This window comes from Plasmodium coatneyi, chromosome 14 (genome assembly GCF_001680005.1).
Source record: "Plasmodium coatneyi strain Hackeri chromosome 14, complete sequence".
NCBI classification, from domain to species: domain Eukaryota; phylum Apicomplexa; class Aconoidasida; order Haemosporida; family Plasmodiidae; genus Plasmodium; species Plasmodium coatneyi.
Window position 1 is genome coordinate 1,157,347 of NC_033569.1, and position 17,820 is coordinate 1,175,166.

The following is a 17,820-nucleotide window of genomic DNA, read 5'->3' on the forward strand; positions in this document are numbered from 1 at the left end:
GTTACTACTTACACGCCTTAGCTTCTACATATACATATAATAATGTGCATGCAACCTTCCCCTCTTTGGATAAAAAGAATTTTCATATATATATATATATGTAGGTACATTGCTTATTTTATGTTTTATTGTTTTTTTTTGTTTAGAGGAAGGGGAGATTGCCCATTAAAAAATTGATCACACATATATAGTATAGTTCATGCATATGCATAGTACACTCTTCCCCCCTTTTTAAATGTGTATATCAATTTATACTCATTGAAGTGGCGTTCTTTTATGAGCAAGATACAGGCAAAATTTTTCAACAGAGAGAATTGCATTACGCTTAGAACAAAAGTACAATATGCGCTCTTGTAAGAACATTCTGTAGTATAGTTATTCCCTTATTCGTATAATAATTCAATAATAATAATTTTCTTTCCATTCCATTCCCTTCCTTTTTTCTTTATTCTTTTCCTTTCTGGTGAGTACACTACAAATAACTTCTCTACATAAAATATAAATTGTATTATCTAAGCTGTTCCTTCTCTCTCTTCTTTTAAGGGTAGATTATGTTTTTTTATGCATTAAGGTATTCCCTTTATTTCTTTCCCTTCTTTTCCTTTTTCTTTTTCTTCTCTTTTTTTCTGTACTCCATTATGATATACAAACAGTTCATCCATATGGGAAAGGATGTGTACACCATATTATGTACACCAGATTCATTTGAGCTGCATTCCTCCCCCTCTTCTTGGTGCACATTATATTTTATATATAGATGTATTCTTTTTTTTTTTTTTTTTTTTAAATTTATATACGATTTTAAAAGGGTTCATGGTGTGGGAGTAGGGTTCAAGGAAGGTAAGAAGGGTTAAAATGTTTTAGAAGGGTTTAGGGTTTAGGTTCAAAGGAAGTTCTTAGATGGAGTGGGGAGGTTTGGGGAGGTTTCAGTGTACTCTACCTTCGCGTGTATATTATTTCACTTTATATATATAGAATATTATATATGTGTATGGTCAAAGTCCTCCATATAGTTATTTGTTACAATATATGGTGATGGGTTACAAATAAAATGAGTGTAACTCCTATAACCACACATACATATATGTACCCCTTTTTCTTCTTCTTTTTTTCCCTTTAGCACAAGTATATATAACATAATACAAGTTTAAGGAAGATGTAAGAAGCACAGTGGCACTTTAGGTGATTCCGTATTGTGATCTTAGTTTCATATTTTATACTGTTGAACTAATAGAATTCCTTTCTATTTATGCACATAGTACCCACAGTATCACAGAATATCGTATGTATGACTGTAGTAAAAACTTATTCTGGACTACTTATTATAAAAAGAGGAAATTACTTATGCAGGTCTCCTTTTTTTTATATATGTTAAGGTGCAATTCTCCTTATTTCTTGTTAATTTCTTTATGTTGGGAATTAATAATAAGTTACACTTTTCCATACGTCCTCTACGTGAATATCCCAGGTTAATCCTCAATAGTGAAAATAGCACTTCCATTTTATGGTATTGCGCTTCTCAATTATATGAATACAGAGGCAGCCATATCAAATCTGTACGTCCTTAAAGTATGTTGCCATATGGAGTATGCAAAATGGGAAGCGCTTGAACCACAAGAACAAACGTAGAGAGGCAGCGCTCATGTGAACTTCCTCCCCACTCCTTTGGGAATGGAATGTGCGGCTTAGCACACAGTCGAACAGTCCAGCACACCTTCCGTGTGTATTCCCCCCCTCTTTTTTACTATGTCCACATCCGAATTTATTGGATAATGCCCTCCATAAGGAATACGCACCTATACGTAAAATACAAGGAATATAGAATAGTTATATAACGTACTTTCAGGGAATGCCTCTATAGAGGTATAATAAGTTTAGTGTCCGCAATGTTAAGATTATTATATTAGTATATCATTCTTTGGGGAAAAGTATTCATGTTGTTGGACACTCATCTCCGAAGTATTATGTCTTCCATGAATTACTGCACCATAGCACACTGGTGGAATAAGTATGTGAGGTGGTACCCCCTTCCTATATATAATATAGGATCCATGTGCTCTGTCCTTTTTCCGCACTAAGGGAAGGTATTCTTCCAGAGTTCCTGCATGATGCTCCACGCCGATTCCTGTATGCACATATGAGTGCTTGAACTTATGTAGATACTTCGAACCGGTTCCATAACTGAGGGAAGGAAGAAGTGCATAGATCATATTATTCCTTTATTTATATTTTTTCCCTCTTAATGAATTATAATTAAGTTCAGAGGTATAAGTTAATTTTGAGTAATAAAAAATAAATAAAGAGTTAATTCGTACTGCGGACCTAGTTTTAGATAGTGCGCTGTCATATATTTAAGGATCATTCCATATTTACGAATACAATAAATATAATAATGTGCAGTAGTACATGTTATTATTTTAAGAAAATATACTCCCCAGTATTTTAGGGGAGGAATTATACTATACACATCTCCTCCATCCAAATACAGAGGAATCACTTCTCACTGTACTCGTTCCTGATGCATAGGAACCCACTGTCATACTCCCCACAAATTCCTGTGTACTTGATCTTACACAGAACAACTCATGTATATAGGCAGCTGCCTGAGCATTATTCCTATGTACACATGCGGTTCGTCCGCCCGCCTTAATGGTCTACCATTAATTCCCCGTACTTAGAATGATTCTGACGAATACAGCATTTTCCGGAGTTGGCCCCCTCTGTACTGCTCATCCATTCATTATGCATATCCCCCGTTTCTTATAACATACTATGATGGGCGTCACATAGCTCATTTCCTTTTCGTTTTCCTTCTTCCTATATACATTATATTGTTCTAAGAAAAACATAAGAAGGAAGAAATTACCTACCCCATTTTTTTTTTTTTTCTTTTTCATCTTTTATTCTTTTTTTTATTTTATTTTTTTATACTGTTAAAAAACAGGGAGCAAAAAAAACTAAAGGAACAGAACGAACCCTAGCGTCCCACTCTTTTCTTCCATTCTTTCTTCCCCTTCCACTTTTTACCCCTTTCCTCTCTACCCTTTTTCCTTTTTCCCTTTAGTTTTTTTTTCTCCCTGTTTTTTAACAGTATAAAAAATAAAATAAAAAAAAGAATAAAAGATGAAAAAGAAAAAAAAAAAAAAAATAGGATGAAAAGAAATGATTTAAAGGGAAAAAAAAAATTTAGGGAAAAGTTTAAAAAAGGAAAGAAGGGTTTTAAGGAAAAAGGAAGGGGGTGGGTAATTCCTTCCTCTTCTTTCTCTTCCTTCAGGGAAATGCAAAAAAAAAGGGTACATAGGTAGAATGTATAGGAGGGGGGAGAGTTCCTTTTTTTTTCTTTCTTTCTTCTATTTTTAAAAAATGAGAAATGTATAAAAAAAATCTCCTTTTTTTTTTTTTTAGAAAGAATGCAATGTATAAGCAAGAAGAAAGGTAGGCTATTCTTTACTCTTTCGTCTTGTTTTTTTTTTTTTTGGAAGAATGCAGTGTATACGAAGGGAGGAGGAAAATTATTCTTTTTATAAGGAAAAAGGAAAAGATAAAAAAAGAAAGAAGGTGCGTAATTCCTCTCTCTTCTTCCTCTTCTTCTTTTATGGAAGAATACAGTGTATGAGGAAGAGAAGGAAGGGGAAGAAAGGAATCTTTTCTTGGAAAAGGAAAAAAGGAGGGAGTAATCTATGAAATGAATTGTTCTATAAGGATAAGCAGAAGTGTAAAGCTTCCGGGGGAAATAATCTTCCGGCGAACCTATGGACTCTGTAGTGATTTATCATATCTCAATGAAAGAATGAATTGTGTAGAAAAGGAAGAAGGAAGAGCAGGCCACCATGTATGACTATTTTGCGGAATTCTTGGTGGAGTGGTTGACAGTGAAGGGCATGCAGTCGTCCGGGCAATATGTAATATTACTGAAATTACACATAAACAAGGCATAGCATAAAGGTCTAATTATATGTTCCAGTAATAATCGGCTAAAATATTTAAGAAGTAGGTGAACATGCGTGAATATATGTTGTCTGTTTTATTTGTAGCATAAAATATGGGACGACGTGGAAAGAGTATTCAAGGACATGCTTAAATATATTACGAAGGATTCCGAGGAATTAAAATTACTATGCAGTGGATATGGGGACGATATCAGCATGAGTGAAGGTGTTAAGAATAGGGGGAAGGAATTATGTAAATTACTAGTGAGAATAATTTACTGGATAGACGGATTAGTGGAGATGTGGGATAGCCAGAGGAAGCATTACTGGGCGGGAAGAACAGATATTAGGCACGGTGAGGAGAAGGTAGAGGCATACCTGAGGTGTATATTAGGAAAAATAATTATAGCAAAAATGTTTGCAAAGCATTGCGATATGGAGGAGGTTGCTAAAGTCGTAAACAAAGCAGTGGAAGGAACTTTAGAATGGAGAGGTATCAAGGCAGAGCATGAAGAATGTAGCGGAATAGATTTTGCAAGTATAAGAATAGGCCATGAATTTCTTTGGGAACGGATGGATGGATGGTTAAGTGAGAAGAAAGAAGAGAAGGAAGATTTGGAGAAAATAAAAAGGAATGGAGAAGCGTGTGAGGAAGGTAGTCCCAGTAGGGGAGGAAGCGAGGACAAAGGGGGGGGGAAGAAGAACACCATGGGATTATTAGGAAAGGGAAGTTCAGCGGAATGGCAGGAATTATTGAAAAGGAGGTATCAATTCCCGAAGGAAAATTTAGTAGGAATATTGGACGCTGTAAGTGGTAAGGGAAAGGATGGAGTGAAGAATGTAATAGAGCAGGAAGTGAAGAAATTAGAATCAAGTGAAAAGCAGACACTACCACTACAGGAACAAGCACCAGCGGGACCACCTCCTCCTCCACCCCCTCAACCAGCTGCTGCAAAGAGTAATGATCCATGTAAACCTATAACAGAAGTAACAGGAAAATGGTTCACAAATAGGGATTATACTAAGGAAAGTGATAAAAATTGGGTAAGGGGAAGTATTGTAAACAATAATGAAGAACAATACAATAAGTGTTATAGCATATGTGCAATAGTAGAAGGAGTGAGAACAAGTTTTATGTGCGCTGGGGTTCTATATATATGTTCATCCTTTTGTTCTATGTGCAGGATAGAATTCAGACAGACGTCGAAACGCAGTGGAAGAACCTCCTTGATGAAATACCTAAGAAAAACGGAGAAGGTGAGCAGTACTGCAATGACACTGCAGGAACTGCTAATAAAATGACCGCTGCAGAAAAGCAGACATGTATGTTTGTTGCTGCAGGATTAAAGCATATTTATAGTATTATTCAGGAAGGTACTGATGTGGACAGATATAACAATCCATCACCAGATAACAAAATATTTAAACAGACCATGGCCTGCGTTGCACTCAATGCGTACATTAGAAAATTAAAGGAAGAGGCGAAACAATTCCCATGTCCTATAGAAAAGGGTATACAACAAGCCTTTAATTCCAATAATGAAATAAAAACAGCTGCATGCCCAAGTAATAGTAATTGTGAGGTCTGTGAGATGAAGGACTATTCAAACTGCACAATAGCTGGAGAAAAAATAGGGGACAAAATAAAGACAACATTAGAGGAGAAAGAGAGCGAAATACAAACAACTTTCACTACCATACATAATGCAACTACTTTATGTGAACGTGTGCAATGTGTTGCTGAAACATGGAGAACCAACAGAGAGATAAATGGAACAATATTCGGATTGGATTGGGTAAAGATGCCTACTGTTAATTATGGTCAAAAGGACCATAATGAATAATGCTCCATCCTTGTACTGTCGGAGGGAGGTAAATACAAATATTGTGCATTCACTTAGTACAGATATAGATTCCACCTTCCATTTTATTAGCCGAAGAAATTTTGGGGGTGGGACGTCACGAAGGAATTGGAGAGATTGTCTAAAGATATAATTGACAAAAGTACAGAGAAGGACCAAGTCTGTAATAGTTTCAGTGGGGCAAATAAGGAGGCATGCCAGTTTATTACTGCAGGATTAAAGCATATTTACAACACTGAGGTAGATATGGGAAATGTAGTTAAAGATGATGCAGCAAAAATAAAGGAGAGGAAAGATAATCGGCCATTTTATCAAACTATGTCATGCGTCGCATTAAATCTTTATGCAGATATGCTTATAGAAAAAACAGCGGGGCATGTGTGCCCCTTCACAGAAAAAGAAATAGGAGCAATGTTTAGTAAAGGCAATGATCAGAAAGGTAATTGGTGTAAGGATAAGAATGGTAGTAACTTGGAATGTGTTACGTGTAAAAGGAAACCTAACTTCGATTGTGAAATAGAGTATAAAGGGAACGGCTACGAAACCAAAGATAATGTAAAGAAAAAAGTGAATGAACTGCTCGAGAAGAATAAAGAAATACAAAAAACTCTGGATTCTCTAAATACTTTATGTCACCGTGCACAATGTGTAACAGTAAAATGGTTTGAGGACCGAATATATTCAGAAAGTAGCAAGCAGGATTGGGTAAGTGGGCAATATATTTTCACTGCTGTCAAAGTCATTCCAACGGATTATGTGCTTTCTACATATGACAAAAAAGGGGGGGGGAGGGACGACCATAAATCGTGCACATGCTCGAAGTATATACGTATATTTCCTCTTCCCCTTCTTTTCTCTTTCCTGCATAGTGTACATTTTGGCGGGAGCACGACGTTGGAAAAGTATTGAGGGAAATGTCTAAGGCTATGACAAAAGGCGATGCAAGGGACGGACCATGTGAGAACTTCACAGGAACAAGTGGCACAGCTACACAACAAGAAAAAAAGGCATGTCAATACATCACGAGAGGCTTAGAGTATATATACAGCATTCAGGAAAATGAGGGGGACAATTACATGAATCAGAAGAAAAATAACAGAATATTTTATCAAACTGTGGGATGCCTCTTCCTGAATGCTTATGCAGATAAGTTAGAACAGATGAAGGAGTGCTCTATTTCGAAGGAAATAATAAAGGAAATATTTAAAAAAGGAAATGAAAAGAAGGAAGATTGGTGTAAAGAAGGGGAGGGTAAATGTGTTCCTTGCACGAGGGATGAAAGCTATAAAGGTTGCATATTAAAGGTGGAGGATGATTTGTTGGATAAGGAAAAAGGTAAAAATTGCGAACGTCACAAAAATAATATAAAGAATAAGTTGGGTGAAATGCTGGACTCAAAGACGAATGGGGACACAGTAGTAAAGGCAGATCTGGAAGCAATAACTAACATATGTCCATCTGCCAAACCAGCCGCATCACCTGAACCAGCAACTACGAATCTAGATCCAGCAAATCCAGCACCACAAGCAGAACCAACAGCAGTACCAGTACCACCACCAAGTACAGGAGCACAGCCTGAGAAGAGTGGTAAAACACGGGAAGGTGAGCCTGATATTCCTCCTGAAGTGGATAATAGCATAGGTCCCTCTTTGGAGGATGACAATGTTCTCAGCAGCGACGATCAGGATGATGAAGTGAATCAGCCTGTGCAACCTATTTATGGTGCAAAGGGAAGTACTAGTATTTCTATAGGAATCAGTACACCCATAACCCCTAACACTTCATTATTTCCTGAAGCGGAACTTCCTTCAGCAGGTACAAATGATGAAAAGCAGACTCCCAGGTCTCCCGATCCTATAAACTTCTCCAATGAAAGTAAACCAGGTGAGCAGGATGTTGCCTCATCCAGTAGCAGTTCTTCCTCTTCTTCTAGCAGTAGTAGTTCTTCTTCCACTGGTGCGGCAAGTGGTCAAAATACAGGTGGTAAGGACGGAGCTGTTGATCAAACTAGTGGTCATGGTGGAGGTGGCGGTAGTGGTCCAGGTGCTGGTGGTGTAGTACCTGGTGTCCCAGGTACTATCCCTGGCCTCTCAGGGGTTAGTACTGGTAATGGTGCTCAGCAAGATCCTGTGCATATTCCATCGAACTCTGCAACAGATGCGACTCCAGGTCCAAAAGTCCCTTCAACAGGAGAAGTAACAACACCATCGTCAACAAAATCACCAACATTACCACGAGCGGGAGCTGGTGCTTCAGGAACAAAGGATGGTCCAGGGGGGAGTGGCGGACCCACCCTACCTCCAGCTCCAGTCCCACTTGTTAGCAATACTGACAACCTTCCTGACCTCCTAACCTCATACCTTCCTGTAATCCCTGTCTTCATTGGTACTTCCGTTATGAGTTATCTCCTTTGGAAGGTAAAGAAAACAAAAGATAAAACAAAATAAAAGAAGAAAAAAAAAGAAAAGAAGGAAAAAAGAAAAGAAGGAAAAAAGAAAAGAAGGAAAAAAGAAAAGAAGGAAAAAAGAAAAGAAGGAAAAAAGAAAAGAAGGAAAGGGAAAAGGGAAAAGGGAAAAGGGAAAAGGGAAAAGGGAAAAGGGAAAAGGGAAAAGGGAAAAGGGAAAAGGGAAAAGGGAAAAGGGAAAAGGGAAAAGGGAAAAGGGAAAAGGGAAAAGGGAAAAGGGAAAAGGGAAAAGGGAAAAGGGAAAAGGGAAAAGGGAAAAGGGAAAAGGGAAAAGGGAAAAGGGAAAAGGGAAAAGGGAAAAGGGAAAAGGGAAAAGGGAAAAGGGAAAAGGGAAAAGGGAAAAGGGAAAAGGGAAAAGGGAAAAGGGAAAAAAAAAAAGAAAAAAAAAAAAAAAAAACAGAAAAAAAAAGAACAAAAAAAAAACAGAAAAAAAAAGAACAAAAAAAAAGAAAAAAAAGAAAGAGGGAAAAAAAAAAAAAGAAAAGAAAAAGGTGAATGAATGGGTTTGTGTGGGATTTAGCATTTAGGGTGTATGTTTTCAGTTTGGGGGTTCCGGGTTTCAGGGTATAAGAAAAACAATATTGCTGGGTGTTTTGCAACTTTGGCCATGTATTTGCATCGGGAGAGGGTGCAGCTAAAGGGAAACGAAAAAAGAAAGACAAAAGGAAAAAATAGAGAAAAAAAAAAAAAATAAGAAAATAACACACTTCAATCAAAATAAACATTTTGTACTGAATGTGAAATTCACACTTCCGTTATAATGAATACTTTGGTCTTAAGGGCAACATTTGGCACCCTAAAAATTACTCTTTCCTTCCCTTTTTTCCGCAGTATTTCTTCCTCCGTAAAAAAAGAAGACGTCATAGAAGAGAGGAACAGTTAACCTCTCCCCCCTCAGAAGAAAAACTCCTTGATCATGTGGACGACCAGGCAGATGGTCCACATGCATATACCTTAGTAAAGGAACGCAGACAACAAAGATCAACACCACAAAGAGGAAGAAAAAAACGGGCTCATAGCCGTGCTGGTGGTGTACGTCGCCGCACGATTATTGATATTCATTTAGAAGTCTTAGACGAATATCAAAAAGGGGATCTTCATTCGACGAAGGAAGACTTTCTACAAATTATTGTTCATGAATTTATGGGAAGGAACTTTGTAAAAGGAGAAAATGTTCCTAAGGAACAAGTTCCTCTCATAAATATTCCTGAGGAACAGGTTCAATGTTTAGATTCCGGGTTTAGGGATGAAGACTTTGTTCCTAAGGGAAATGTTCCTATGGAACAGGTTCCATGTTCAGATTCCGGGTTTAGGGAGGAAGACTTTCTTCTTAAGGAAGGTGTTCCTAAGGAACAGGTTCAATGTTCAGATTCCGGGTTTACGGTGTAGTAAATATTTTATTTCTGTTTAAAACGATAGGATATTATTTACATATGAATAATTTATTCATCATGAAATAGAACCCTGTGAGACATCCAAATATTAGGAAGTTGGGTAATGTAGAAAGTATGGATGCAGAACATATTAAATTGATTTTATTCAATGAACACACACACATCTCTTTGGAATTTTTTTTTCATTAGGCTTGCTAACATGAAAAGAATGGGACGAATTTTTTAGGGGGGTGCCTCGGTTTTGGTCTTGTTTCACCTTTTCATTTGATTTATATATGCGTGTGTGTGATTTTTCAACACTGTATATAAGCGAAACCGCGTAAAAAAACTTTTTTTTGTTATATGGAAGTATTTTTTCCTTTTTTTTTCGTTTTGTAATTAAATTGTTTACATCTTCATGTGTAATGAATATAAGCCGGAAAAAAAAGAAATTTTCCCCTTTCATTTTGATTTTTTTGGTAAAATTTTTTTACTGGACATCTAAAATATGTTCATTAAATTTTTTTTGTTATAAATTTTTATCTTTGTACTTTTTTTAATCTTAATAATTTTTTTTGAGGAGGATAAGCACTTCCCTGTTTTTCTTTTCGCGCCTTGTTTGGAGTATGTTCCCTTCATGCAATTGCTCATACATACAAATGAAGGAAAGGAAAAAATAAAAAGGAAAAAGAAAAAAGGAAAAAAAAAGAAAAAGAAAAATCCAAAGGGGTACATGGGTCACTTGCACACGCGAATATAATTAACGAACTCTATATTACGCAATTTACCCCGCAACGCGCTCACGTAGATTTGCTCGCTACCCATTTTTGATAGACCTCCCCTTTTTAATGAGCTGTGAAATTCACTATGACGATTGCCTCATGCGAATGGGGGGTGGTAAAGCGGTTGAAAAAATGGAAAAAAAACCTCTAGTGGGGAAAGAAAAGAAATGGAAAAAAATAAAATAAAAAAAAAAAAAAAAAACAGCAAAAGGAACATTGGAGAGTCGGTCTCTTGCGAAGGAATTCCTTATGTACACACATATATAAAGTGCCGGGTGACCACTACTCATTCGAACCGTATCTGCATTAGAACAACTCCAACATATTTTAAGGACCTTCCTTTTTTTTAAAAAAAAAATAAAAACATACGTATAGTTTATTGCGTAAAAGCGCATTCACGTATGCATACACATTTATGTACGTATACGTAACGCACTCTTTTTTGTAGTACTCTCACCATGCTGCTACATTTGAATACGGGAATTTCTCTCCCCGTAATTGGGATAAGCTGGCACAAGCGTTTCATACCATTGTTGTTTACCCCATTTCACTTTCTGCGCCCACGTAAACAAACGCAAAGGGTGGATCGGTGTAGGTTCGAACATTAATTGTAAACGGCACGTTGCCCGTTCGCAGTGCGCGCACTTGCGCATACGTGTGCATCTGCTTGAGATTACCCGTTGGCATACATTAGCGCATGCAGAGTGGGAAAATCCCTTGGGTTGAGCATCACTCCTATGCGGCACATGCATAGATTTGTTAAGCTGCACCCAGCAGCTTTTCCATTTGAGGACAACACCTTAGCAACGGCTGTTTTACAACCCTAGTTGTGCTTCCCCTTTGTGCACATTTATCCGAGTGCCTTTCCGTTGACCCTCTCACACACCACTATTGATACACCACACAAACCGCTTGCAGGACCAAAAAACAGTACAAGAACAGACGGCACTTTAGAGGCTACTACTACAGATGGATGGGCTCCTACTAAAAAGACTATTCAGTATACAATGCGGGGAATATTTTGGGAAGATACCTATCTCCAATCGGAGGATAAATTTTTTTTTATGTTTGGCATACTCCTTGAAAAGGGGGAGAGACAAAACAAAGCGGCATGACCCCACGCAGGCACACATCCCCTACATGATGTTACGTTTTTTTAAAGTGGTAATTTTATCAGATTGGTGCTTTATAATGAGCGTTTTTTAAAAATGAATCCACATTTGTACTTAACATGTAATTTTGTGCGAACATTTTGGCGTGGAAAAGGGAAGAAAGAAAAAAAAAAAAAAAAAAAAAAGTGCACACATGTTTGCGCAATTTGGCGAGTTAAAAAAGAAAAAACTACATATATATGATATACATTGCAAAGCGCGCATGTGTTGCTCTCTCGAGTTTATATTTTCCCAGGGCCTTTTTGGAAAAAATTGCTGCCTTATTAAGCATTTAAAATGGAAGGAGCTTCTACTTTTGCGTGCCCATTGACCAAGATAAACACACGTACGTGAACATATTCGTTTTCACTTTTGCGCGCAGGTTTGTTTATGTGAAGCTTTTAAAAGGAACACAAAAACGCACAAAATGTACGTGCGCTTTTGCATGTGAATAGGGGCACGTGTAAATAGGCGCACAACTTTTTATACGTCCTTGCGCGCAGGTAGCTACGTGCGCGCGTACAAGTTTTTTTCTTCCCCGTGGAATCGCCAGTGAGCGGTGGCGACCCCCGTGGTGCATACGGCAGCTGCGTGTGGAAACGCACATTTAGAGAAGTGCCGACTACGCAGTGAAGAAGCGCGCAGCCGCAAAGGTCTGCAACCGGCGATGTTTTCTTAAACATCCATATCAATTCTGCATACCAGTACAATTTGCACGTCTTCCGCCATCATCAACCTGTGGCCACGTCGCCCGTTCTTCCATTTGCCGTTTTTTTAATTTTTTCCAACTAATGCACCAAGCGTGCCTCTTCCTTTTATGAATTTTCTCCCCATTTTATGAAACTCAGTTTGACGCTTTAGCAGCGTCAAAATTGTAGAGACTTCGCCTCCATGTCAACTGCCTCTATGCCTTTCGCTCGTATGACTTTTCCCCCCCTTTTCAAATCATCGATTCAGTGGGCAATTTCCCAATTAACCCACATGATGACGCGCGTTTTTTTTTTTTTTTGTTATTGTTAATATGCACAGCGTGCGTCATCATATGGGCATTTGATTTGTAAAAGGGAGGCTCTTCCGGGCACCCACTAGTATTTATTATTTATGGGGGTAAGGCATTTTACGTTTTTCAACGGAGAGGTCGCCGCCCGTTTGCAACCACGTCTATCGGAAGAGAAAAAAAACATTAGCCTTAATGAACATCTTATTTGAGTTTGCATCTGATCATTTTATTTATGTACTTACGTGTTCTACCGCGTTACCCGTAAGTACAATGCCAATTTCGCGAAAGGGTAGTTGTGTCCCCATTTGTTCCTCTCTTCATAGTTAACCGTTAGGCGTGCGTATGGAAGCTCCTACATGTGATGCGTATGGCATATGCTTCTCCCTATGATTATTAACTTTCCACGCTCACCCGTTTGTGTGGTCCATTCTTACAAGAAGGGAATTACCGAACGGTCTGCGGAGAGAAGCCAAAGTAAAAGAGGCACAATTCGTATAATCATCAACAAACCATCGTTGGAAAGGACCCTTCCGCCAATCTGCTCATTAATGTAAAGTACATGCACAATTGCAACGCTGGTTATGTGCATGTGGAGAGACTTTTCGTGCGGGAGGGGGGAGGAACTCACCACGTCTGTTGCGAGGATTAGAGAACGTGCGCAAGAAATTCTGAACTCTTAGAGGCCCCTTCCTTCTGCTGGCCTAAAAGAGTGCACATTTGGGCATACCCCAAAAGAAGCACTCCCCAGAGCTGCCCCCCCAAATTGCATGCAACCGCTCCAGGATGAAGGAAAAGGCGGAGGCGCACAAACGGCCCATCGAATTCGAAGATGATGAAACGAAAAAAAAAATCCGGACGGAAGATGACGAATCGGTTAAAGACGCAAAAATCAGCGAAAACTCATTACACCCCCTACATCTGGAACACCGAAAAGGTAGAAATAAAAACTTAAAAAATGACGCAGAATATGTTGAATTGTTGAAAAAGGATGCCCGAAGAAAGTACCTCAAAGAAAGAGAGAGGGAAAAGCTAGATGTAACGAAGAAGCTACTGGATGATGAACTCCTATATAGTACAATTAAATTGGAGGGGAAGGAACTTAAAGAATTGGAGCTGTCCAAAAGGATCTATGATATAGCTAAAGAAAACATAAAGTTAAGGGAAAAGCTAAAAGAAAATTATTACCTCTTCCAGGAAGACTTGGACAAATTTGATGCAGCGAACAAGGCCACCGATGCTGATGCGACGCAAGTGAGAGAGGGGAAGGGAGATCCATCCGTCTACAACTATGATGAACAGATAATCAGCAAAGGGATTTTAAAATTCGGTTCGGGGGTGGCGATAAATGAAGGCCTTAAAAATGACTTTGTGTTCGGGGACGACTTGGCAAATCGGAAGAGCATAAAAAGGGAGGAATTTGAGGAGAAAAACAAGTACGAAAGGGAGAAGGAAAGAAAGAAAAAGAAAAAAATAATAATAAGCGACAGCGGTAGTGCTGTTGGTAGTGGCAGCGGCGGTGGGCGAAGGCATAGGGGGGAGAAGAAGCGCATCGACAAAAGCGCCCCTTCCACTGGGAAAGCCCACGCAGATAGAGGCATCCACAAGGGTCATAGCTACCACCGAGCGAGGGATGACCGCGGAGGGGAAAGTGAAACGCGGGAGAAGTCGAGCAGGGGGAAAAAGAAGAAAAGGGAAAGCGAACATAATGGTGGAGATAGCGTCGATGGCGGTGATCGCGGCGATGGTGGCAACCGCAAGCGGAACGGAAACGGCCTGACGGACGTGGTCGAATTCGTGCACCTGGACAGCCTCTACGGAATGGACGAAAAGGAAAAGGAATTGCAAAGACTGTTCGAAGACATTAAAAGGAAGAAAGAAAAAAAAATGAAGAAAATAATCGATGACAGGAAGAGGCTACCCATATTTAGTTACCGATATGACATTTTAAAGGCCATTAAAAACAATAAAATCCTAATTCTGGTTGGAGAAACAGGAAGCGGAAAGAGTACACAGTTAACGCAGTACTTGCACGAGTGTAAGTACCATTTGTATGGAAACATAGTCTGTACACAGCCCAGAAGAATCGCGTGTATAGCCATAGCAAATAGGGTGGCCGATGAAATGAATGTAAAAGTGGGAAAGGAAGTTGGCTACGTTATTCGATTTCAAAATAAAACGAGTGAATCCACAAAGATCGTGTACATGACGGATGGAATGTTTCTACGTCTTCTACTGTACAACCCAACGCTGGATGACATTTCAGTGTTAATAATTGATGAAGCTCACGAACGGGCCTTACACACAGATGTTATTCTTCCTATAGTAAAGGACATCTGCAATTTTAGGGAGGACATACGGATTATCATATCGTCTGCCACGCTGGACGCAGAGAAAATTTCCACCTACTTTAACTGCGCCCCCATATTTTATGTGCCGGGTAGAAAATACAACGTTGATATTTACTACACTATAAATAATGAGAGTAATTATTTGTCCGCCATTGTGATTACCATTTTGCAGATCCATGTTACTCAGGAGAAGGGAGACATTTTGGTCTTTCTTCCTGGACAGTTTGAAATCGAGCTGGTGCAACAGGAACTGGAAAATAAGCTGACCGAACTAGCCCCAAGGTTTCGCAATATGATTATTTTGCCCATTTATTCATCCCTGCCCGTGGAACAGCAGGCGCGGATATTCGAGGATGTGGGGGATGCCCCGGAGAGCGGCAACCCTGAGGCGGAACAGCTTGAAGCGGCACAACAGGGGGAGGCAGCACCTTCTACCAGTGGGAACATCCAAACAGGTGAACTCGCACCAGCCGATCAGCCCAAGGTAGTCATGCGGAGAGGCACCAGAAAAATTATCCTATCAACAAACATTTGCGAGACGAGTATCACCATAGACAACATCGTGTACGTGATTGATTCAGGTCTGTGTAAGCAGAAAGTGTACAATCCGAACTCGGGGATTGAGTCCCTGGTAACTTTACCATGCTCCAAAGCATCTGTGAATCAAAGAACAGGTAGAGCAGGTAGAAAACAAGATGGAAAATGTTTTCGCCTCTTCACCAAAAAGTCATTCATCGACTTGAATGACAACTCAATTCCAGAAATTCAACGATGCGAAGTCAGCAGTATGATTTTATTACTAAAAAGTCTAGGCATGGATGACATAATAAATTTCGATTTTTTAGACCCTCCTTCTCCCGTGGTGATAATAAAAGGTCTAGAACTTCTATACTCCTTGGGTGCATTAAACGATGAGGGGAATTTAACCAAAACGGGGAGGAAGATGGCTGAATTCCCCACAGATGTGAAGTCAAGTAAAATGATTCTATCAGCATCTGAGAAGTACAATTGTGTGGAAGAGATTTTATGTATTACGGCTATGCTAACACATGCAAATAACATTTTCTACGTTCAAAAAGGAAAAGAAAAAGAGGCGGAAAATGTGAAGAAAATGTTTACCATAGAAGGTGGTGGAGATTTTCTCCTCCTCCTAAATATATATAAACAGTGCGAGGAGAACAACTTCTCCACGTCATTTTGCTACGACCACTTTTTGCAGTACCATACGCTGATAAAAATTAAGGACATCAAAACGCAGTTGGTGAGCATCTGCGAGAAAATTGATTTGCCCAGTAGCTCTTGTGGTATTCAGAATCACGACGCCATATGCAGCCTGAAGAAGTGCATTGTCAGTGCCTTCTTCACCAATGCTGCCTTGCCCGTTAATAAAAATGAACTTAAAATTATAAAGCTTAATCAGGTCGTTAGCATATACCCCAGCTCGGTGCTTGCGAAGAAAAATATCATGGAGGAACACAAAAATGCGTGCATCATTTTTTACGAAGTTATTAAGATAAATAAGTCCTACATACGCCACAACATCCCTGTTAGTAAGGACATGCTCTACGAGATCGCGTCGTTTTACTTCCTCAGCAAGATTGCCTGATCATTTCGGTGCAATGTCATCATCATCACCATGACCGTAGAGTGAATAAAAAACATGTACACAGCCCCCCTTCCGCAAACGTTGCGAAAAAGGACAAACCGCTCAACGCAGGGCGCATCTCCGTGACGATAAACCCTCCAAACAGTTTTGTAGCGGAAATGTGTATCCCAAATGTGAATATATATACGTTGAGGCAGCACGCGCACCATGGCATGTAAGAAAAAGAAGAGGAACTCAAAATGGACAGTGGAAATAGCCCCACTATTTGGGTAAGTCCACGTTTTTTTTTTCTTTGAATAGAGCTCATTCGAAGAGGGGAAAACGCGAATTGGGGGCGTTGCAGTGTGTGCATACGCGCAGACCGACTCGTTCGCCATTTTATAAATATTTACACGTCTGCCCCCCTTATTCTTTCAATTTTTTCTTAAGAATCTCTGAGTGCCCCCGCGTTCCCCCACACAGATACGCATTGCTTTACGTACATGCATTGAATTTCACATGTAGCAATTTTGATCGCTAGTGCCACTTTTTCCTTTCATTTTCAAGTTTGTCAAAGAGTATCCCTCATTTGCAGTCGTTGCGTTGCACATGTGTGTACATACATGCATACATACGTACATATGCATATATATAGATACACACCTGTTCGTGTGCATCGGCGCAGTAGCAACTTGCCTTTTTTTTTTTTGTGTATTCATTTGTTCAATATTACGTTTGTTTTGCGTTTGTTTTAGTTGTTGAAGTGTGGGCGCTCGGAATTGAAAAAGTCATAAAGACAAACAAAGGGAGACAACATTTGACGCCAATATTGGTCGACTCCCCGCCTTATAGGTACTAGTGTGAATGCGTGACTGGGGACAGGACGATCAATTCTTTTTCACGCATGTGGTGATATGCGAGTACTGGACTTGCACACACTACACTTGTTGCACAGACATATATAAATTTTTTTTTTTTTTTTTTTTTTTAACGAACATAAACCTGCAAAGATGAAAACCGTGCGTAAAGAGCTGTAGGTCGGCGGAGGTAACTTAAGCTTGATTTTGCGTCTCCCGCGTGTGCCAAATATGCCTTTTACTTTTTTTAAAATAAAAATTGGGACAAATTTAATTAGTTTCGATTGAGTTATCATAAATTAAGAAACATCAAAAAATTATGCAGTGGGAAAAGTTCCACATTTTTCTTGGTAAATGGCGCGCACAATAAATAAGTAAATATACACACATTAATCTACGCGCGCAAGGATGGGCGAGTATTATCAGTCCTACAGAACAGGCCCGCTACTCACAGGAGCTCTAATATCAC

The 17,820-nt window shown here is 39.2% G+C and overlaps 3 protein-coding genes across 3 annotated transcripts; all 3 read left to right on the top strand.

Annotated features, from left to right (window-relative positions):
* Positions 1-8,750: 8,750 nt before the first annotated feature.
* Positions 8,751-9,644, top strand: PCOAH_00053670 (SICA antigen; the record flags this gene model as incomplete). The annotated part of the gene is made up of 2 exons (XM_020062147.1): positions 8,751-8,819; positions 9,087-9,644. 2 exons carry the CDS (start codon positions 8,751-8,753, stop codon positions 9,642-9,644), a joined length of 627 nt encoding a protein of 208 aa, XP_019917885.1.
* A 1,224-nt stretch (positions 9,645-10,868) lies between these two features.
* On the top strand, positions 10,869-11,398 carry PCOAH_00053680 (Uncharacterized protein; the record flags this gene model as incomplete). Its single annotated transcript, XM_020062148.1, has 2 exons — positions 10,869-11,005; positions 11,329-11,398. 2 exons carry the CDS (start codon positions 10,869-10,871, stop codon positions 11,396-11,398), a joined length of 207 nt encoding a protein of 68 aa, XP_019917875.1.
* A 1,946-nt stretch (positions 11,399-13,344) lies between these two features.
* Positions 13,345-16,515, top strand: PCOAH_00053690 (ATP-dependent RNA helicase; the record flags this gene model as incomplete). The annotated part of the gene is made up of 1 exon (XM_020062149.1): positions 13,345-16,515. One exon carries the CDS (start codon positions 13,345-13,347, stop codon positions 16,513-16,515), a length of 3,171 nt encoding a protein of 1,056 aa, XP_019917746.1.
* Between the last annotated feature and the right edge of the window lie 1,305 nt (positions 16,516-17,820).